This window comes from Melanostigma gelatinosum, assembly GCF_949748355.1.
Source record: "Melanostigma gelatinosum genome assembly, chromosome: 23".
Classification (NCBI taxonomy): Eukaryota; Metazoa; Chordata; class Actinopteri; order Perciformes; family Zoarcidae; genus Melanostigma; species Melanostigma gelatinosum.
The window spans coordinates 283178-306934 of NC_136656.1; the positions used below are offsets into that span (position 1 = coordinate 283178).

A 23757-nucleotide genomic window follows, 5' to 3' on the forward strand; every position below is an offset into this window, starting at 1 on the left:
TATCAAATTTCCATTTTTTTCTCAGATTTTTTGATTATTTTAGAGTTAATAAGCTGACTTGAGCCTTTACATTTGTTCTTGTGTGAGCTTGATGAGTTCCATGGATTGTTAGCCTGTTGGGTTCTTGTTGTGTGCGCAGGTTCACACACATGATGAATAAATGTCTTTGTGATCATCACATTCTATCATCTCATTTATTGAACACGGGTTGTGCTTGTTAAACTGTAAGTGGATTTAATATCGTTATTGAATACAAATCAAACCAAGAGTGAGCTCAATTAGTTCAACTAATAGTGTTAATATTTGAATGGGCCCCGAGGTCAAAAAGGTTAAGAACCCCTGCTTTAAGAGGTTTTATAGGTTCTTTAGGATGTTTCAATGGATCTTTAGGATGTTTCATAGGTTCTTTAGGAGGTTTCAATGGATCTTTAGGATGTTTTATAGGTTCTTTAGGAGGTTTCAATGGATCTTTAGGATGTTTTATAGGTTCTTTAGGAGGTTTCAATTGATCTTTAGGATGTTTTATAGGTTCTTTAGGATGTTTCAATGGATCTTTAGGATGTTTTATAGGTTCTTTAGGAGGTTTTATAGGTTCTTTAGGATGTTTCAATGGATCTTTAGGAGGTTTTATAGGTTCTTTCGGTTCTTTCAATGGTTCTTTAGGAGGTTCCAAAGGTTCTTCAGGTGGTTCCATGTTTGTCTGTGTACCTGTCTGACTTAATCTACCTGTCTGTCTCTCAGAGGTTCTGGTGAACACCAAGTTGGAAACGTCGGACCTTCGATGGACGAACCATCCGGCTGAAGATTCTCAGGTACACATACAATCTGTTAGCCTAGCGCTAACGTTTACCATTGATGTCAATGAAGAATGCTAACCCGTAACCACTGGTCTCTCTCTGCAGTGGGAGGAGCTCAGCGGAGTGGACGACGAGTCGAACAGCGTGAGGACCTATGAGATCTGCACCCGGGACAGTCCGTCCTCCTATTGGCTGAGGACACGATGGATCCCCAGAGGGGCGGCGACCACGCTCTACGTGGAGATCAGGTGGGTTCTATAGGATGTTTCAATGGTTTTATGATGTTTCAATGGTTTTATGTTTCAATGGTTCTATAGGATGTTTCAAAGGTTCTTTAGGATGTTTCAATGGTTCTATAGGTTGTTTCAATGGTTCTTTAGGATGTTTCAATGGTTCTATAGGATGTTTCAATGGTTCTATATGATGTTTCAAAGGTTCTTTAGGATGTTTCAATGGTTCTATAGGATGTTTCAATGGTTCTTTAGGATGTTTCAAAGGTTCTTTAGGATGTTTCAATGGTTCTATAGGATGTTTCAAAGGTTCTATAGGATGTTTCAAAGGTTCTATAGGATGTTTCAACGGTTCTATAGGATGTTTCAACGGTTCTATAGGATGTTTCAAAGGTTCTATAGGATGTTTCAAAGGTTCTTTAGGATGTTTCAATGGTTCTATAGGATGTTTCAATGGTTCTATAGGATGTTTCAATGGTTCTTTAGGATTTTCAAAGGTTCTTTAGGATGTTTCAATGGTTCTATAGGATGTTTCAAAGGTTCTATAGGATGTTTCAAAGGTTCTTCAGGATGTTTCAATGGTTTTATGATGTTTCAATGGTTCTATAGGATGTTTCAAAGGTTCTTTAGGATGTTTCAATGGTTCTATAGGATGTTTCAATGGTTCTATAGGATGTTTCAATGGTTCTATAGGATGTTTCAATGGTTTTATGATGTTTCAATGGTTCTATAGGATGTTTCAATGGTGCTATAGGATGTTTCAACGGTTCTATAGGATGTTTCAATGGTTCTTTGGGATGTTTAAAGGGTTCTATAGGATGTTTCAATGGTGCTATAGGATGTTTCAATGGTTCTATAGGATGTTTAAAGGGTTCTATAGGATGTTTCAATGGTGCTATAGGATGTTTCAATGGTTCTATAGGATGTTTCAATGGTTCTATAGGATGTTTAAAGGGTTCTATAAGATGTTTAAAGGGTTCTATAGGATGTTTCAATGGTTCTATAGGATGTTTCAATGGTTCTATAGGATGTTTCAATGGTTCTTTGGGATGTTTCAATGGTTCTATATGATGTTTCAATGGTTCTATATGATGGTTCTATAGGATGTTTCAATGGTTCTTTGGGATGTTTAAAGGGTTCTATAGGATGTTTCAATGGTTCTATAGGATGTTTCAATGGTTCTTTAGGATTTTTCAATGGTTCTATATGATGTTTCAATGGTTCTATATGATGGTTCTATAGGATGTTTCAATGGTTCTTTGGGATGTTTAAAGGGTTCTATAGGATGTTTCAATGGTTCTATAGGATGTTTCAATGGTTCTTTGGGATGTTTCAATGGTTCTATATGATGTTTCAATGGTTCTATATGATGGTTCTATAGGATGTTTCAATGGTTCTATAGGATGTTTCAATGGTTCTTTGGGATGTTTCAATGGTTCTATATGATGTTTCAATGGTTCTATATGATGGTTCTATAGGATGTTTCAATGGTTCTTTGGGATGTTTAAAGGGTTCTATATGATGTTTCAATGGTTCTATATGATGTTTCAATGGTTCTATATGATGTTTCAATGGTTCTATGGGATGTTTCAATGGTTCTATGGGATGTTTCAATGGTTCTATAGGATGTTTCAATGGTTCTATAGGATGTTTCAATAGTTCTTTGGGATGTTTCAATGGTTCTATAGGATGGTTCTATAGGATGTTTCAATGGTTCTATAGGATGTTTCAATGGTTCTATATGATGTTTCAATGGTTCTTTGGGATGTTTCAATGGTTCTATGGGATGTTTCAATGGTTCTATAGGATGTTTCAATGGTTCTATAGGATGTTTCAATGGTTCTATAGGATGTTTCAATGGTTCTTTGGGATGTTTCAATGGTTCTATAGGATGGTTCTATAGGCTGTTTCAATGGTTCTATAGGATGTTTCAATGGTTCTATAGGATGTTTCAATGGTTCTTTAGGATGTTTCAATGGTTCTATAGCAGGTTCCAAAGGCTCAGCTGTGGTACCCATGTAATACGTTGATCAATAATGGGTTCTCCAGGTTCACGATGGTGGAGTGTGCCAGTCTGATCAGCCGTCACTGTAAGGAGACCTTCAACCTGTACTACTACCTGTCAGACAGCGATGAGGCCACGCCCACCCACCCGTCCTGGATGGAGAACCCGTACACTAAGGTGTCCACGGTGGCGGCGGACCACCTGATGACGAGAGGAGAACGTCGCTCCAACGTGAAGGTTCTGCGTCTGGAGCCCCTGAAGGGGGCGGGGCTCTACCTGGCGTTCCGTAGTCAGGGCGCCTGCATGGCGCTGCTGTCTGTACGCGTCTTCTACAGGAAGTGCCCCCCCCTCCAGCGAGCCTTCGCCTTGTTCCCCGAAACCGTCCCCCACTCATTGGTGGAGCAGGTAACGCCCCCCACCCCCCCGTAACCACGGTAACGGCAGAGATCAGGAGCCAGGGTGCCCTTTATTCTATTCTAAAAGTTAAAATTAACATTCATCACCGTCACCATGTATTTTACTTGTAATCATTTACTTTACAAAGTAAAATCCTCATAAATTAGTTCATAAAATAAAAGCTTTATCTTTTCACGTTGTATTAATTAGTTTTGAAATAATTATTAAATCGTTAAAAAAATAAGCCTTGTCATGTAGTTATCAAAATAAAAGTATATTATTTCTCTTCCGGTATCAAGGCCTCATTTACTTAACAAAGTAAAAGCTTCTTTATATTAGTTTACAAAGTAAAAGTCCTGCAATGGAGCAAAAGTTAAACGGTACCAAGACTCTTATTTTGAAATGTGTGTGTGTGCTGCAGGCTCAGGGTGTGTGTGTGGAGAACGCTGTGACTCCGCCCGGTGAGCAGTCTCGACCTCCCAGCATGCTTTGCGGTGAGGATGGGCAGTGGGTGGGGCAGCCCACGTCCAGCTGTGCCTGTCGCCCCGGATACGAGGCGGGTGAGACTGACGTGCGCTGTCGAGGTGAGTTTTCAAAATAAAAGCCTTTTGTCACTGAGTTTACAAAGTAAAAGCATCTGATGACACAACTCTCTTCCTGTAAACCCGTCAGTCAGACAGTCAGACAGACAGACAGACAGACAGACAGACGAGGAGATAGAGTAGTGTAGCATAGCTTCTTAGCCTAGCTGGTGAGCCTTCCAGCTAGCTAGGCCTGTTTTAGCAACCAGGCTTCATCCGTCTGTCCGTCCGTCCGTCCGTCGGTCGGACCGACCGACCGACCGTTTAGTTGTCGAATATTCCTGTTATTCTTTTAGAGGTCATAGGTCAGCTGACTGCAACCAGGAAGTGTTGTAGCGGGGCAACGGACCGGGGGGTACACTTCTGGTAAGCACACACACGTACGTACGTACGTACGTGTGTGTGCTTGGCAGGAGATGTCAGCGATGACATCATGGCAGCACTTTCCACATCATGTTGAAGCCAAGGTCACTTCCTGTCTCTGTGGTGTCTAAATTTACCCAGAAGTCTGATATAGCGGATGAATCCTCATGAGTCATGCTAATGCTAACCCTGTGTGTGTGCAGCGTGTCCCTCGGGTCAGTTTAAGGCGGGTTCAGGACCCGGTGTGTGTGGACCGTGTCCCGACCGGAGCAACACTCTGATCCCAGGCTCCGCCTACTGCCTCTGTCACCATGGTTACCACCGAGCCGACTCCGACCCGCCGCACGCCGCCTGCACACGTGAGTCCTTCTCTCCTCTCTCCTTCTCTCCTCTCCTCTCTCCTTCTCTCCTCTCCTCTCTCCTTCTGTCCTCTGTTTCCGGTTGAGTGTGAGCGGTGGACGTGTGAGCGACGCGGAGGTTTGATTTTTGTTTCACTGCTTTGGGATTTGTTCCTCTGTCTCTGCACATGATCAGGTAAGATATAAGCGGTGTATTTATCGGTAGAACGTGTGGTTGGTGGTGTTGTTCGGGAGGATGGCGTCCTCCGAGACGCCGCGCCCGTCAATCCGGCACGGAGTCCGGGTAGTTCCACCGGACAGCAGCGTGTCAGTAGAGGAGGTGCTGCTGGCTGTGGGAGAACAGCTGACATGACAACCTTTCCTTCGCGTCTGGGATGAATAAAGCTGTGGTTGTGTTCGTGGCGAGTGGTTTACGTCCACAAGCTGATAGAGAGCGGCATGTTGATCAGGGACAGCTTCGTGCAGGTCTCTTCGCTCTCGGTGCGTCTACGCGGATCACCGTGTCCGGTGTTCCGCCGTTCATACCGGACGAGCTGTTAGGGAATGAGCTGCGCAGGTTTGGAAAGTTTGCCAGCGGATTTAGAACAGTGAGTTTGGGGTGTAAGGATCCCAAGCTGAAGCACGTGCTGTCTCTTAGGCGGCAGGTCTTCATGTTCCTGGAGTCACCGACACAAACACTGGAGGTGTCCTTCAGGGTGAAACACGGGGAGGGTTCATACATGGTGTACGCGAGCTCGGGACAGTTCAAAGGGAACGAGTGTGGAGATGTAGGACACAAACGCTTCACGTGTCCGCACAAGCAGCGGGGCGGCGCGGAGGCGGAGCCTCCGGCTGCTGCTGCACCGGCCGCTCCTGCATCAAACTAAGACAGTTTAACATGATCATGTGTCACACGAGGTTTTCCACTTTCCACTGCGTACTTCTTATCTTGTCTTACCTCCTTCCATCCTCTGACCTTTCCATGCAGAGCTTCAATTTAGGGTCTTTAAACATCAATGGTGGGAGGGACGGGCATAAAAGAGCATTAATACAGGAGGTTGTAAATCAAAAAAGGTTGGACATCCTCTTTTTGCAAGAAACTCACACCATTCCATCAGATGAAGTAGACTGGGGTTTATGGTGGGAGGGCTCATGCACCCTGAGTCTTAGTGCCGGGGTAGCCGTGCTGTTTAGAACAGCAGCTAATGCAACCGTCCTGTCGGTCACTGAGGTGGTGAAGGGTCGTTTGCTGATGGTGAGGGCAGAGATAGAGAGCTCGCTTTACTGCTTCGTCAACATATATGCACCGAATCAGGGGCCAGAGAGAGCACGCTTCTTCACTACGCTGCAAAACGAACTGCAGAGCTGCCTTCAGGAGCAGCTGATCATCGGAGGGGATTTTAACTGTACTCTAGACTTCACCATGGACCGAAACAGTGAGGAACCACACCCACAGTCAGCTCAGAGTCTCCACAACGTCATCTCACACTGAGATCTGTTGGACACTTGGAGAGTGAAACAGCCACTAAGCAGACAGTACACCTGGTTAGAGTCAGCAATGACAGGATTAGTGCAGCCAGGCTGGACAGAGTTTACATCTCTCGCAGTCTCAGTTCCAGACTGAAGAGCAGCACAATCAGTCCAGTTGGGTTCAGCGATCACCACCTCGTCAGTTTAGGCTCGATAACCTCACCGGGTGAAAGGGTTAACTCCTACTGGCATTTTAATAATAAACTTTTACAGGACAGCACTTTTTGTCAGAGCTTTGGGGTTCTTTGGCAGCAGTGGAAAACTGAAAAGGCTCGTTTCAGTTCTCTGAAGCAGTGGTGGGAGGTCGGAAAAGCCCAGATCCGTGTGTTCTGCCAGCAGTACACCTCAAACGCCACCGCTAAAATCAAGTCTGCTGTCAAAGACCTTGAAGCCAACATAAAGATCATTGAGGAGGGCTTCCAGAGAGACCAGATCCCGGTGTGGGCCAACTGCTGAAGGAGAGGAGGTTGGAGTTGAGCTCATTCCTGCAAGAGAGAGTGAAAGGAGCTCTGGTCAGGTCCTGTTTCCTTCAGTTGAAGGACACGAATGCCCCAAGTTCGTTCTTCTTCAACCTGGAGAGATCGGTGGCGCAGAGGAAGCGGATGACCTGCCTGAGGCTCCCGGGAGGCAGGATAACAACTGACCAGAGGGAGATGAGGACCCATCCCGTGGGCTTCTACGCTGCTCTTTTTGGGGAAGAGCCGTCCTGTATAGACAGCAGTAAGGAGCTCCTGGAGGGTCTTCCCCAGCTCAGTCCAGCAGAGAGGGCCACGCTGGACAGAGAGCTGACGCTGGAGGAGCTTTCAACTGCAGTGAACCAGATGGCTTCAGGAAAGACTCCGGGAATCGACGGCCTCTCCTCGGACTTCTTTAAGACATTCTGGAACATTATCGGTTCTGACTTACACTCTGTTTTGATGGAATGTTTTAAAACAGGAACACTTCCTGTTTCGTGCCAGCGGGCAGTACTCTCCCTGCTGCCCAAGAAGGGCGACTTGGCCCTTCTGAAGAACTGGAGGCCAGTGGCCCTGCTTTGCACGGACTATAAGGTGCTTTCCAGAGCCTTGTCCAACAGACTAAGAGACTACCTGGAAGTGGTTGTAAATAGCGACCAAACGTACTGTATCCCAGACAGGACAGTTATGGACAATATCTTTCTCATCCGTGATGTGCTTGATGTGTGTAAATGTCACGATGTAGATGTAGGTATTGTCTCACTAGACCAGGAGAAGGCTTTTGACAGGGTGGGTCACGCATATCTGTTTTCTGCACTCAGGGCTTTCGGGCTTGGTGAGGGGTTTTTGGCTTGGGTGGGTTTGCTGTACAGTGGTGCTGAATGCATGGTCAAAATGGGAGCTGGCCTGAGTCGACCGATCCCTGTACGGCGAGGGATAAGGCAGGGTTGTCCTATCTCGGGGCAACTCTACAGCCTCGCCGGGGTCCTCCAGTCTTTGTAGTCCCCTCACTGTGTCTGCGTATGCTGATGACGTAAACATCTTCATCAGGGACCAGGGAGATGTTCTATGTCTGCAGGATACTTTGTCTCTTTATGAGAGGGCTTCATCTGCACGGGTGAACTGGGAAAAGTCTGAAGCCTTATTGGAGGGACAGTGGAGACATCAGACAGTGCCTCATCTGCCTGGAGGTCTTCAGTGGGGAAAAGAAGGTCTCAAGGTGCTGGGTGTGTTTTTGGGCTCTGAGGATTTTGAGAAAAAGAACTGTGAGGGAGTTAAGGAGAAGGTGTGTGCTGCTGGAGGAACCTCTGTTCTTCAACAGCTTCATCAGAACCCAAACGCTGCAGTCTGCCAGCCTGAGAACGCGTCTGAGAGAAGCCGGCTGCACTAAACTGGGACATTTGGTGAAGATGTCATCAACCGCAGCATCCATGGTCACCTTCAGGCAGAACACCAACATCACGTCTGTCAGGTTGACCAGCAGGATGGTGGAGGAGGTCTGTGCCGTCACAATGCCTGAGAGCAGCTGCAGGAAACCGTACTCTGTCTGACCAATGGGATGAAGAGAGTGAGTACACCCCTCACAACCCCTCACCTGGATAAGTTTCAGGCAGCAGAGAAAGAAGCTATCTATGAAATCTGTGTAAAGGTTGTGAACCTCCGCTCTCTGGCAGAGTTGACAGAGTCCAGGTGGACCGAGTTCTTTGGCCCGGGTTCTTCCCCGAGAGGCAGCTGGAGGTGCATGTACAAGCTGCCCGTTGGAAAGCGGACAGCAGACCTCCAGTGGAGGGTTGTACATGGAGCTATAGCCACCAACAGATACCGGGCACACCTGGATCCACCCGTTGGGAAGAGTGTTGTTCTGCGGTCAGACTGAGACCCTGGAACACTTGTTGGTTCAGTGTTCAGTGTCGGTGTTCAGTGTCTCTCAGGGCTCTTTGAGAGGTTAAAGATGGTTTCAGGGTCTTGGACAGGTTCTTTCTTTCATGTTCATCTTCGGTCCAAAATCCTGCTCAAAACAGAAGGCTGTCCACACAATGGTGAACTTTTTATCTGGTTCTGCCAAGTTGGCCATCTGGCTGACACGGAGGAATCGGGCGCAGGGTGCCAGTAGTGAGGATCCAGTGATGATGTGTTGTGAGGATGATGTGTTGTTGTGAGGATGATGTGTTGTTGTGAGGATGATGTGTTGTTGTGAGGATGATGTGTTGTGAGGATGATGTGTTGTTGTGAGGATGATGTGTTGTTGTGAGGATGATGTGTTGTGAGGATGATGTGTTGTGTGAGGATGATGTGTTGTGAGGATGATGTGTTGTGTGAGGATGATGTGTTGTTGTGAGGATGATGTGTTGTTGTGAGGATGATGTGGTGTGAGGATGATGTGGTGTGAGGATGATGTGTTGTTGTGAGGATGATGTGTTGTTGTGAGGATGATGTGGTGTGAGGATGATGTGTTGTGAGAATGATGTGTTGTGAGGATGATGTGTTGTTGTGAGGATGATGTGTTGTGAGGATGATGTGTTGTGAGGATGATGTGTTGTGAGGATGATGTGTTGTTGTGAGGATGATGTGTTGTTGTGAGGATGCATCATGATGTTCTCTGGTTATTGATGTGGTCTGCCTGTGAGTCTGAGCTCAGGGCTCCAGAGTGATCCTCTCCTTTACCCCCCCAGGCCCCCCCTCCTCCCCCCGCTCCATCGTGAGCCAGATCAACGACTCATCGGTGACTCTGGAGTGGAGCGAGCCTCTGGACCGGGGGGGACGAGTAGACCTGGTCTACAGAGTCCTCTGCTCCATCTGTGGGACCGCATCTCAGGTACAGCACCAAGACCACCTAGACCAGGACCACTGGGACCTTGTAGACCATGTAGACCAGGACCACTGGGACCTTGTAGACCACGTAGACTGGGACCTTGTAGACCACATAGACCAGGACCACTGGGACCTTGTAGACCACCAAGACCAGTACCACTGGCACCTTGTAGACCAGGACCACTGTGACCTTGTAGACCACCTAGACCAGGACCACTGGCACCTTGTAGACCAGGACCACTGGCACCTTGTAGACTAGGACCACTAGCACCTTGTAGACCACCTAGACCAGGACCACTGGGACCTTGTAGACCACGTAGACCAGGACCACTGGCACCTTGTAGACCACGTAGACCAGGACCACTGGCACCTTGTAGACCACCTAAACCAGGACCACTGGCACCCTGTAGACCACCTAGACCAGGACCACTGGGACCTTGTAGACCAGGACCACTGGCACCTTGTAGACCACTATAGACCAGGACCACTGGGACCTTGTAGACCACTATAGACCAGGACCACTGGGACCTTGTAGTCCAGTACAACATTCTGTCGTTGCTGTGGAGCGTCCGAGCTGTGACACAGTGTCTGAGTAACATGTGTTGGTCATGTGATGGTCCTCCATGCCAGTGGGGGGCAGTAGTAGCGCAGTAATGAACCGTGTTTATTCATTCATTCATTTATTTAAAGGGACATGTACCGTTCAACGTGAATGTCTCCGTTGGATGCACTGTACCAGATCGTAGCTTCAGCTAATTAGCATCTGCAGTCCGTTGGCAGGTCAACAAGGACGAGACAACAAGAGAGTAAAGGAAAAGACACAATCCAGAGATATACCACATACACCACATATACCACATATACCACAAAAACCACATATACCACAAAAACCACACATACCACAAAAAACATATATACCACAAAAACCACACATACCACAAAAACCACATATACCACAAAAAACACACATACCACAAAAACCACATATACCACAAAAAACACACATACCACAAAAACCCCAAAAACCACATATACCACAAAAACCACACATACCACAAAAACCACATATACCACAAAAAACACACATACCCCAAAAACCACATATACCACAAAAAACACACATACCACAAAAACCACACGTACCACAAAAACCACATATACCACAAAAACCACATATACCACATATACCACATATACCACAAAAACCACACATACCACAAAAAACACACGTACCACAAAAACAACACGTACCACAAAAACCACACGTACCACAAAAACCACACATACCACAAAAACCACACATACCACAAAAACCACACATACCACAAAAAACACACATACCACAAAAAACACACATACCACAAAAAACACATTTACCACAAAAACCACACATACCACAAAAACCACACATACCACAAAACATACAGGACACCCAACACAGCGCTGTACACAGAGTGTCAATAAACAGTCAGAACAGACCACAGACTCGTGGGCAGCCTTTCACAGACTTGACGTTGTCTGTAGAGGTGCTGATAGAGCAGCAGCTCCTCTCACCAGCAGGAGGTGTGAGGAGCTGCTGTGCTGCTGGTACAGTGAAGGCTGATGGACCTGCAGCAGAGCGGTGAGATAGTGCAGTCTCGTGGAGAGGAGATCCTCTCTGATCCAATGGAAGTTACTGAGCGAGAGTATAGTCACGGAGAGGAGGCGGGGCCACACCGTCTGTAGAGCAGGCGCACATCTGGAGGACAGTCTGAAGTTGCAGCTCAGTAGGTTGTGCTTCTCCAGCACCCTGCAGTGGTGAACGTGCAGCGGCCTTCTGGCCAGAGCTTCATCTGTACTGACGGGCTTCAAGGCGTCTCCACATTTAACAGCAGGTCCAGTCATCAGGGACAGAGCTGTGATTAAAGACGATTAAAGGAGGAGTTAAATATCACAAACATGCTGTCAAACTCAAGAGCATCTCTGCATTGTGAGTTCTTTGAGGAGCTGATGCTGTAGTTCACTTGTACCTCGTTGGTGTGGAACATCTCACAGACCTGCAGCCTCCGTAGGACCCATGTCCAGCCTCCTCTCTCTTCTCCGAGCTCACATACAGACTCTGGAAAACATTGTTCCAGACAGAAGCAACCGCCAGATGATCATCAGTCAGTTCACTTGTGCTTTGAGTTTCAGACCTCCTAAACATCTTGAGTCCCTCTTAGTGAGGTTATGGATGTTCTCCAGATCACTCTGCTGGTGGAGAAGAGAGATCCCTCCTCTCAGCTGCTGGGTGACTGTTCCTGAGACCTTCATAGATCAGCATGTCACTGTCTCTTCTACAGCATCTCTAGTCTCCATCAGCGTCCACAGACTCTCATTGAACCAGGGTCCATTGTCTTTAGCTTTAGATTCTATCAGGACCCCACATTCGATCTCTGGATTCTACGAGTCGAGGTCAATCATGCGAAAGTCTTCTGGGATACGAAGCTGAAACCTCGGGATGTCGTCCTTCACATAGAGCAGCTCCTTCCCGTCCCAATCACTGACAGTTGGGCTCCGTGGAAACACTGGTGGGAGAGGACGGTTTCAACCACGTCTCAGTGAGACAGAAAGTCCAGGTCTGAGTCAGACATGAGATGATCAGCTGACTGCTCTTTGCAGCAATACTTCTGATGTTGAAGTGGCACCAGATAGCCCCTAGATCACAGCTTCCTATCCCGTAAGACTCATGATTGACAGTTTGAAAGGTTGTGAACAGCCTCTGCCTCCTCACTGCAGGGTTCCACACACAGCGGTGTGTGAGAGATCCCAAGGACGGCAGCAGAGAGTCATCCATTACGACATCATGCCCGGTGTTAGGAGGTCCAGTCTGTTGAGGGAGAAGCCCGACTCCGAACGACCAGGCTCACTTACCGACATCGGGCTAGTCCCGCCCACACTCGGGCACAGATCAGCACCGAGGTTCTGCTGCGTTCCTGGAGTCACTGGTCCAGGATGTAGCTGTGCATCAGCAAAGAGCAGGAGCAGCGTGAACAAGAGACCTGCTATCCTCCGGGACGGGGTGGCCGACGACCGGCCCGCTGTACCGGTGGTTCTCTGCTGTACCGGTGGTTCTCTGCTGTACCGGTGGTTCTCTGCTGTACCGGTGATTCTCTCCGGTACCGGTGGTTCTCTGCTGTACCGGTGATTCTCTCCGGTACCGGTGGTTCTCTGCTGTACCGGTGGTTCTCTGCTGTACCGGTGGTTCTCTGCTGTACCGGTGATTCTCTCCGGTACCGGTGGTTCTCTGCTGTACCGGTGGTTCTCTCTGGTACCGGTGGTTCTCTGCTGTACCGGTGATTCTCTCCGGTACCGGTGGTTCTCTGCTGTACCGGTGGTTCTCTGCTGTACCGGTGGTTCTCTGCTGCACCGGTGGTTCTCTGCTGTACCGGTGGTTCTCTGCTGTACCGGTGATTCTCTCCGGTACCGGTGGTTCTCTGCTGTACCGGTGGTTCTCTGCTGTACCAGTGGTTCTCTGCTGCACCGGTGGTTCTCTGCTGTACCGGTGATTCTCTCCGGTACCGGTGGTTCTCTGCTGTACCGGTGGTTCTCTGCTGTACCGGTGGTTCTCTCTGGTACCGGTGGTTCTCTGCTGTACCGGTGGTTCTCTGCTGTACCGGTGATTCTCTCCAGTACCGGTGGTTCTCTGCTGTACCGGTGGTTCTCTGCTGTACCGGTGGTTCTCTCTGGTACCGGTGGTTCTCGGCTGTACCGGTGGTTCTCTGCTGTACCGGTGGTTCTCTCCGGTACCGGTGGTTCTCTGCTGTACCGGTGGTTCTCTGCTGCACCGGTGGTTCTCTGCTGTACCGGTGATTCTCTCCGGTACCGATGGTTCTCTGCTGTACCGGTGGTTCTCTGCTGTACCGGTGGTTCTCTCTGGTACCGGTGGTTCTCTGCTGTACCGGTGATTCTCTCCGGTACCGGTGGTTCTCTGCTGTACCGGTGGTTCTCTGCTGCACCGGTGGTTCTCTGCTGTACCGGTGGTTCTCTCCGGTACCGGTGGTTCTCTGCTGTACCGGTGATTCTCTGCTGTACCGGTGGTTCTCTGCTGTACCGGTGATTCTCTCCGGTACCGGTGGTTCTCTGCTGTACCGGTGGTTCTCTGTTGTACCGGTGGTTCTCTGTTGTACCGGTGGTTCTCTGCTGTACCGGTGGTTCTCTGCTGTACCGGTGGTTCTCTCCGGTACCGGTGGTTCTCTGCTGTACCGGTGGTTCTCTGCTGTACTGGTGGTTCTCTGCTGTACCGGTGGTTCTCTCCGGTACCGGTCGTTCTCTGCTGTACCGGTGGTTCTCTGCTGTACCGGTGGTTCTCTGCTGTACCGGTGGTTCTCTGCTGTACCGGTGGTTCTCTGCTGTACCGGTGGTTCTCTCCGGTACCGGTGGTTCTCTGCTGTACTGGTGGTTCTCTGCTGCACCGGTGGTTCTCTGCTGTACCGGTGATTCTCTCCGGTACCGATGGTTCTCTGCTGTACCGGTGGTTCTCTGCTGTACCGGTGGTTCTCTGCTGTACCGGTGATTCTCTCCGGTACCGGTGGTTCTCTGCTGTACCGGTGATTCTCTCCGGTACCGGTGGTTCTCTGCTGTACCGGTGGTTCTCTGCTGTACCGGTGGTTCTCTGCTGTACCGGTGATTCTCTCCGGTACCGGTGGTTCTCTGCTGTACCGGTGGTTCTCTCTGGTACCGGTGGTTCTCTGCTGTACCGGTGATTCTCTCCGGTACCGGTGGTTCTCTGCTGTACCGGTGGTTCTCTGCTGTACCGGTGGTTCTCTGCTGCACCGGTGGTTCTCTGCTGTACCGGTGGTTCTCTGCTGTACCGGTGATTCTCTCCGGTACCGGTGGTTCTCTGCTGTACCGGTGGTTCTCTGCTGTACCAGTGGTTCTCTGCTGCACCGGTGGTTCTCTGCTGTACCGGTGATTCTCTCCGGTACCGGTGGTTCTCTGCTGTACCGGTGGTTCTCTGCTGTACCGGTGGTTCTCTCTGGTACCGGTGGTTCTCTGCTGTACCGGTGGTTCTCTGCTGTACCGGTGATTCTCTCTGGTACCGGTGGTTCTCTGCTGTACCGGTGGTTCTCTGCTGTACCGGTGGTTCTCTCTGGTACCGGTGGTTCTCGGCTGTACCGGTGGTTCTCTGCTGTACCGGTGGTTCTCTCCGGTACCGGTGGTTCTCTGCTGTACCGGTGGTTCTCTGCTGCACCGGTGGTTCTCTGCTGTACCGGTGATTCTCTCCGGTACCGATGGTTCTCTGCTGTACCGGTGGTTCTCTGCTGTACCGGTGGTTCTCTCTGGTACCGGTGGTTCTCTGCTGTACCGGTGATTCTCTCCGGTACCGGTGGTTCTCTGCTGTACCGGTGGTTCTCTGCTGCACCGGTGGTTCTCTGCTGTACCGGTGGTTCTCTCCGGTACCGGTGGTTCTCTGCTGTACCGGTGATTCTCTGCTGTACCGGTGGTTCTCTGCTGTACCGGTGATTCTCTCCGGTACCGGTGGTTCTCTGCTGTACCGGTGGTTCTCTGTTGTACCGGTGGTTCTCTGTTGTACCGGTGGTTCTCTGCTGTACCGGTGGTTCTCTCCGGTACCGGTGGTTCTCTGCTGTACCGGTGGTTCTCTGCTGTACTGGTGGTTCTCTGCTGTACCGGTGGTTCTCTCCGGTACCGGTCATTCTCTGCTGTACCGGTGGTTCTCTGCTGTACCGGTGGTTCTCTGCTGTACCGGTGGTTCTCTCCGGTACCGGTGGTTCTCTGCTGTACCGGTGGTTCTCTGCTGCACCGGTGGTTCTCTGCTGTACCGGTGATTCTCTCCGGTACCGATGGTTCTCTGCTGTACCGGTGGTTCTCTGCTGTACCGGTGGTTCTCTCTGGTACCGGTGGTTCTCTGCTGTACCGGTGATTCTCTCCGGTACCGGTGGTTCTCTGCTGTACCGGTGGTTCTCTGCTGCACCGGTGGTTCTCTGCTGTACCGGTGGTTCTCTCCGGTACCGGTGGTTCTCTGCTGTACCGGTGATTCTCTGCTGTACCGGTGGTTCTCTGCTGTACCGGTGATTCTCTCCGGTACCGGTGGTTCTCTGCTGTACCGGTGGTTCTCTGTTGTACCGGTGGTTCTCTGTTGTACCGGTGGTTCTCTGCTGTACCGGTGGTTCTCTGCTGTACCGGTGGTTCTCTGCTGTACCGGTGGTTCTCTGCTGTACCGGTGGTTCTCTGCTGTACCGGTGGTTCTCTCCGGTACCGGTGGTTCTCTGCTGTACCGGTGGTTCTCTGCTGTACCGGTGGTTCTCTGCTGTACCGGTGGTTCTCTGCTGTACCGGTGGTTCTCTGTAAGCTCTCAGTAAGTTGTGGTTTAAACTCACAGAACGTCAGCCGGCAGGAGTGCGCGGTGGTCCGGCTGATTTCCATCAGCGGGAATCGAGAAGTCCAACCAGCACAGCATGAAACACAGACGAGATGCTGCTGCTGGAGAGGAACTGCTCTGCAGCTGACGCAGTCTTTGAAGAACATGGCCTCTGACGGGACACACGGCCTCCTCAGAGCAGCACACGGAGTCTCAGGACCTGCCGCTCTGCAGCTCCACCATGACGCCCGTCAGCAGCAGTGATGGAGGACGGCAGAGGGAGACGATGGGAGAGGCTGAGGGAACGAGGTGAAGAAATATTTTAAAAGGAAAATGCAGAGTCTGAACTGGACCCTGGACCACAGAACCCAGATGAAGAGCTGAGTAAGGATCAACGCATGGAGAGACTACAACGGCCCGCCAGAACACATCATGTTCATCATAACTGAGCCGTTACACACAGATTGAAGCTGTGAGATGGCTTCATGTGCAACATAAGGAAGCATCTCGCAGCGCCGAGCCTCCAGCTTCAGGGACGGGATGCAGTAAGAGTCTCCACCGCTGTGTCCCACTGCGCATGCTGCTGATGAACTGGGAGCACTCGCTTTGAATCTGAACTGCTCAGCTGTGGAGCTGCTGGACCTCCAGTGTGCCGCCTCCATGCACACAGCTGAGCAGCTGTTCTCTGTGATGAAGATGAACTCAAACCCACACAGGAGTCTCACTGACGCACCTTACATTTAGAGTTAGTTATTGTTTTTGCACAATTCAAAGAATAAAATGAAAGATAATCAAACATAACAGAGATAAATGAACATCACAGAGCAGGAAGAGGCAGAAAGCCAACTGGGCTGATTTGAAGCCTCCACCAATATAATATAACATTTCACAAGATTACAAAGAAAAAATAAAATATGCACGAGACATGACAACAAAAGAAAGAAAGAAAGGAAAAAAATAATGTAATTGTGTGAGTGTGTGTGTGAGCGTGTGCGTGAGCGTGTGTGTGAGCGTGTGTGTATGTGTGTGTGTGTATGTGCGTGTGTGTGTGTGAGCACTAACAGACACCAGCCTCCTCCCCTGACTCCGCCCCCTCCTCCTCTGCAGGGATTGGCTGGTTCCTGTTCTCCGTGTGATGACAGCGTTCTGTACCGTCCGGCTCAGCGTGGTCTGACTCAGCGCCGTGTCAGCGTGTGGGGACTCCGCCCACAAACCAAGTACACCTTCACCGTCCAATCACTGAGCGGAGTCTCTGCTCTCAGCCAATCAGAGCCGGCCTCGGACAGAGTCAACATCACCACCAGCAGAGACGGTACAGACACACATACAGACACTACATTACCCATGATGCCTTTCTCCTTTCAATAAAAATAACACCATTTCATTTAACCTCTGTTTGTTTCATCATCATTTTTTTATTCAGATCATTGAAGAAAAAGTACTAATGACATGCACCTCAGCTGCTTCATTTATGAAGTCACTTCACAACATTTAAACTGACTTTACTTATATATATACACACATATATATATATATATACTTCCAATGTGTACATGTTGATATGTCGTCTCTGTATTCAGCTGTAGGAGGCATTGATTCAGTAAAAACAGGACTTATATTTATAAATTAAATTCTTCCAAATTCTTCTTTTTAGAGATAAAATGACAAAAAACATTTTAAATATTTCTTCAATATATAGATGACAAAACAAATGAAGCAGCTTCCAGTTGAGGCCCCGCCCAAATTTCTTAGCCCCTCCCACTAACACATGATGGACAATACGTTTTTACCGGAGATTTGTAGTTCTGAATATGTAGTTCTAATAACTTAATAATCACATTCTAACACACCATAACTCCAGTTTATAACACATTAATGATAATAACATTCATATTAATAATACAAATAATGTGTGTGTAGTTCCTCCTCCAGTCTCCGGTCTAAAGAGGGTGGCGGCCTCAGAGTCCAGTTTGTCTCTAGAGTGGAACGTTCCAGTTCTACAGAACCAGTTCATCGTACTGGACTACCAGCTACGTTACAGCCCCAAGGTACACACTACACTCTACACTCTAAACTCTACACACTAGATTCTACACACTACACTCTACACACTACACTCTAAACTCTACACACTACACTCTACACACTACACTCTAAACTCTACACACTAGATTCTACACACTACACTCTACACTCTACACACTACACTCTACACACTACACTCTAAACTCTACACACTAGATTCTACACTCTACACACTACACTCTAAACTCTACACACTACACTCTACACACTACACTCTACACACTACACTCTACTAACTACACACTACACACTATATTCTAAACTCTACACACTAGATTCTACACACTACACTCTAAACTCTACACACTACACACTAGATTCTACACACTACACACTCGATTCCACACTCTACACACTACACTCTACACACTACACACTCGATTCTACACTCTACACACTACACTCTACACTCTACACACTACACTCTACCCACTACACTCTACACACTCGAAGCTACACTCTACACACTACACTCTATACTCTACACTCTACACTCAACACACTACACACTACACTCTAAACTACACTATACACACTACACTCTACACACTAGATTCTACACTCTAAACTCTACACTCTACACATTACACACTATACACTACACTCTAAACTCTACACACTACACACTAGATTCTACACTCTACACACTACACTCTAAACTCTACACACTAGATTCTACACTACACTCTACACACTACACTCTACACACTGCACTCTACACTACACTCTACACGCTACACACTAAACTCTACACACTACACTCTACACAACACTCTACACACTACACTCTACAATCTACACATTACACTCTACACACTCACTACACACACACACAGACACACACACTCACTGATATGGTCTGACTGTGATGTAACTGTTGATCCTGATGACATCACAGGAGGGGGAGGGGGCGGGGCAGTGGCAGTACGTCTCCAGCAGGTCTTCTTCTGTGGTGGTTTCTGGGCTCCAGAGGGCCGTGGGGTATCAGGTTCAGGTCAGAGCTCGATCACAGGCCGGATACGGATCCTTCAGTCCAGAGGGGAGCTTCAACACACTACCTGATGGTGAGACAGCTGTCTGTCTGTGTCTCTCTCTGTCTGTCTGAGATAAACTAAAGCAAAACAAGCAAACAGATGCTAACTGTCTGTCTCTCTGTCTCATGCATACATACCATCATATAGTGTTGATGCTACCTGTCTGTCTCTCTGAAGGTGTTGGTTCTCACCTGGTGGTGACGGCAGTTCTCGTCTCCATGGGGATTCTGATGCTCATCGCCACGGCGATACTGGCTCTGTACTGCTACCGGTAAGTGTGTGTGTGTGTGTGTGTGTGTGTGTGTGTATGTGTGTGTCAGTGTGTGTTCATTCAGGATGCTCCCTCCCTGCAGCAGAACAATGGAACACTGACCTCAGGACCTCACACACACACACACAGTAACACACACACACTCTCTGTCTCTCAGCAGGGTGGGACACGTTGACTCTAAAGACGGAGAAACTCGACACTCTGAGAGAAGATAAAGATACACACAGATAATAACATTCCTGAGGGGGGGCTGAGTGTGTGTGTGTGTGTGTGTGAGTGAGTGACTTGGGAAATAAAGAATTTTGCAGCTACTGAAAACTAAAGTCTACTCCTGTCTGTCTGTCTTACTCTCTCCTGTATATCTGTCTCCTGTCTGTCTGTCTCCTGTCTGTTTGTCTCTCTCCTGTCTGTCTGTCTTACTCTCTCCTGTCTCCTGTCTGTCTCTCTCCTGTCTGTCTCTCTCCTGTCTGTCTTACTCTCTCCTGTATATCTGTCTCCTGTCTGTCTCTCTCCTGTCTGTCTGTCTTACTCTCTCCTGTCTGTCTGTCTCCTGTCTGTCTCTCTCCTGTCTATCTGTCTCCTGTCTGTCTGTCGTCTGTCTCCTGTCTGTCGCTCTCCTGTCTATCTGTCTCCTGTCTTGTCTGTCTGTCTCCTGTCTGTTTGTCTATCTCCTGTCTGTCTCTCTCCTGTCTGTCTGTCTCCTGTCTGTTTGTCTGTCTCCTGTCTATCTGTCTCCTGTCTGTCTGTCTGTCTGTCTGTCTCCTGTCTGTTTGTCTCTCTCCTGTCTGTCGTCTGTCTGTCTCCTGTCTGTTTGTCTCTCTCCTGTCTGTCGTCTGTCTGTCTCCTGTCTGTTTGTCTCTCTCCTGTCTGTCGTCTGTCTGTCTCCTGTCTGTTTGTCTCTCTCCTGTCTGTCTCTCTCCTGTCTGTCTCTCTCTCCTGGCTATCTGTCTCCTGTCTGTTTGTCTCTCTCCTGTCTGTCGTCTGTCTGTCTCCTGTCTGTTTGTCTCTCTCCTGTCTGTCTCGCTCTCCTGTCTATCTGTCTCCTGTCTGTCTCCTGTCTGTTTGTCTCTCTCCTGTCTGTCATCTGTCTGTCTCCTGTCTGTTTGTCTCTCTCCTGTCTGTCTCTCTCCTGTCTGTCTGTCTTACTCTCTCCTGTCTATCTGTCTCCTGTCGTCTGTCTGTCTCCTGTCTGTCTCTCTCCTGTCTGTCTTACTCTCTCCTGTCTATCTGTCTCCCTCCTGTCTGTCTGTCTATCTCCTGTCTGTCTGTCTCCTATCTGTTTGTCTCCTGTCTGTCTCTCTCCTGTCTGTCTGTCTCCTGTCTGTCTGTCTCTCTCCTGTCTGTCTGTCTTACTCTCTCCTGTCTGTCTGTCTCCTGTCTGTTTGTCTGTCTCCTGTCTGTCTGTCCCCTGTCTGTTTGTCTCTCTCCTGACTGTCTGTCCTGTCTGTCTCTCTCCTGTCTATCTGTCTCCTGTCTGTCGTCTGTCTGTCTCCTGTCTGTCTATCTCTCTCCTATCTGTCTGTCTCCTGTCTGTTTGTCTGTCTCCTGTCTGTCTGTCTCCTCTCTGTTTGTCTCTCTCCTGTCTGTCTGTCCTGTCTGTCTCTCTCCTGTCTGTCTGTCCTGTCTGTCTCTCTCCTGTCTATCTGTCTCCTGTCTGTCGTCTGTCTGTCTCCTGTCTGTCTATCTGTCTCCTGTCTGTCTGTCGTCTGTCTGTCTCTCTCCTGTCTATCTGTCTCCCTCCTGTCTGTCTGTCTGTTTCCTGTCTATCTGTCTCCCTCCTGTCTGTCTGTCTGTCTCCTGTCTGTCTGTCTCCTATCTGTTTGTCTCCTGTCTGTTTGTCTCTCTCCTGTCTGTCTCTCTCCTGTCTGTCTGTCTGTCTCTCTCCTGTCTGTCTGTCTCCTGTCTGTTTGTCTCTCTCCTGTCTGTCTCCTGTCTGTCTCCTGTCTGTCTTTCTTCTGTCTGTCTGTCTTACTCTCTCCTGTCTGTCTGTCTCCTGTCTGTCTGTCTGTCTCCTGTCTGTCTCTCATCAGCAGGAGAGTGAAGGACTCTGAACAGAGTGATAAAAGTGGACACTACCAGATGGGACAGAGTGAGTTTCAGTTCGACCAATCAGATTGTATTACTGATGATGGTGATGATGATGATGATGATGATGTCGTTATCGTAGCGATGAAGGTGTACATCGACCCGTTTACGTACGAGGACCCAAACGAGGCGGTGAGAGAGTTCACCAAAGAGATCGAGGCGTCTTTTGTGAAGATCGAGGAAGTGATCGGAGCAGGTGAGCATCCTGTGGTTACCTGGGGAACCTTTAAGGAACCTTTAAGGAACCTTTGATTAACCTTCTCAGGAACGTTTCAGGGTCTATAGATCTGTTGTTTCATACATCTTCGAAACTCGGGACACATTTGAATTCAAAACTATGTTTTAGGAACAATTTATGATCTTGAAGAACACAGGAATCTTTTCAGGTACTTTGAGAACCTTTACAGAACACAGGAACCTTTTCTGGTATTTTGAGAAACATTTACAGAACACAGGAACCTTTTTAGGTACTTTGAGAAACATTTACAGAACACAGGAACCTTTTTAGGTACTTTGAGAAGTTTTAAAGAACACAGGAACCTTTTTAGGTACTTTGAGAAACGTTTACAGAACACAGGAACCTTTTTAGGTACTTTGAGAAGCTTTAAAGAACACAGGAACCTTTTTAGGTACTTTGAGAAACTTTTAAAGAACACAGGAACCTTTTTAGGTACTTTGAGAAGCTTTAAAGAACACAGGAACCTTTTTAGGTACTTTGAGAAACTTAAAGAACACAGGAACCCTTTCAGGTACATTGAGAAACTTTCGAAGAACACAGGAACCTTTTTAGGTACTTTGAGAAACATTTACAGAACACAGGAACCTTTTTAGGTACTTTGAGAAACTTTCGAAGAACACAGGAACCTTTTTTGGTACGTTGAGAAACATTAACAGAACACAGGAACCTTTTTAGGTACTTTGAGAAACGTTTGAAGAACACAGGAACCTTTTTAGGTACTTTAAGAAACGTTTGAAGAACACAGGAACCCTTTCAGGTACATTGAGAAACTTTCGAAGAACACAGGAACCTTTTTAGGTACTTTGAGAAACGTTTGAAGAACACAGGAACCTTTTTAGGTACTTTGAGAAACTTTCGAAGAACACAGGAACCTTTTTAGGTACTTTGAGAAATGTTTGAAGAACACAGGAACCTTTTTAGGTACTTTGAGAAACTTTCGAAGAACACAGGAACCTTTTTAGGTACTTTGAGAAATGTTTGAAGAACACAGGAACCTTTTTAGGTACTTTGAGAAACTTTTAAAGAACACAGGAACCATGAACTTTTAAGGAGCCTTTTCTTAAACCTACAAACCATTTAAGGCAGTGATTCTCAACTGGTGGGTCGCGACCCACTTTTGGGTCGCGGACCCGTTTTCAGTGGGTCGCGGGCCTTTGCTGACAAAAAAAACTAACAAATAAATAAATGAATTAAAATTTAAAAAATTGTGATTTTATTTTGAAGGGCATTTTTTATGCAACAGAATTATTCCAGCATTTACGGCACTTGTTCAGCGGTGCAGGAAAAACACAGACCAATGCGTTGTGAATCACATCACGTGATGCAGCTCAGCCAATCAAATATGAGTATTCTGACGAGTTTCCTGACTGAGTGAGATGTTCACACACCGTGACACACGGGGAGAGACGAGGACACGGGGAGAGACGAGGACACAGAGAGAGACGAGGACACAGAGACAGAGCAGGACTGTTGAGCTGTGAGAGATGTGAAAGTCAAATCACAGGACGATCTCCAAAAGAGAAGAATGTCCAGAGAGACCAGAGACATTAGACTCTGACTGGACAGACTCATAGAGGTGAATTCTTCAAACACTACTTTCTCTTTTTAGAAGATGAGAAAAATATAATATTGTGTCTTCTTCACTTCACCCTGAATGAACTGAATTTAAAGCTGCAGGACAATTCAGTGAACATCATTTATCTAAAATGAATTTCATTACATAATTCATTTTTTAATCCAGCCGTTATTTTACTTGAAATGAGAAGAACATGTATTCATGTATTTATATGTACAATTAAATAATCATCCAGTTAAATTTGAAAAATGAGAAAAATAATTGTTAAAATATAATTGATGTACTTTCTTCATTTGATTTGACAGTTTACTACACAGAGACGTTACTACTACTAGACTTCTTGAATATAGATATACCCAAATTATATATATACATATATATATATATGTATATATATATATATATCTATATATATATCTATATATATAGATATATATAGATATATATATACATATATAGATCTATATATATATATATATATATATATATATATATATATATATATATATATATATATATATATATATATATGTATATATATATATATATATATATATATGTATATATATATATATATATATATATGTATATATATATATAGATATAGATATAGATATAGATA

The 23757-nt window shown here is 47.3% G+C and overlaps 1 protein-coding gene across 2 annotated transcripts in view; it reads left to right on the plus strand.

The window, feature by feature from the left end:
• The window catches only part of LOC306796923 (ephrin type-B receptor 4b-like), a 40741-nt gene that overhangs the window by 8723 nt on the left and 8261 nt on the right, over positions 1 to 23757 (plus strand). For both annotated transcript variants that reach the window (XR_013773080.1, XM_079295998.1), the window contains exons 2-13: positions 742 to 812; positions 903 to 1045; positions 3077 to 3437; positions 3850 to 4012; positions 4576 to 4731; positions 9368 to 9510; positions 16954 to 17158; positions 17767 to 17894; positions 18830 to 18995; positions 19143 to 19236; positions 21267 to 21325; positions 21404 to 21517. Coding sequence is in view for 1 of the 2 variants with exons in the window: in XM_079295998.1 (XP_079152124.1) it covers positions 742 to 812; positions 903 to 1045; positions 3077 to 3437; positions 3850 to 4012; positions 4576 to 4731; positions 9368 to 9510; positions 16954 to 17158; positions 17767 to 17894; positions 18830 to 18995; positions 19143 to 19236; positions 21267 to 21325; positions 21404 to 21517 (1803 nt within the window). In the remaining variant the exon portion in view is untranslated. The remainder of the gene's footprint in view (positions 1 to 741; positions 813 to 902; positions 1046 to 3076; positions 3438 to 3849; positions 4013 to 4575; positions 4732 to 9367; positions 9511 to 16953; positions 17159 to 17766; positions 17895 to 18829; positions 18996 to 19142; positions 19237 to 21266; positions 21326 to 21403; positions 21518 to 23757) is intronic.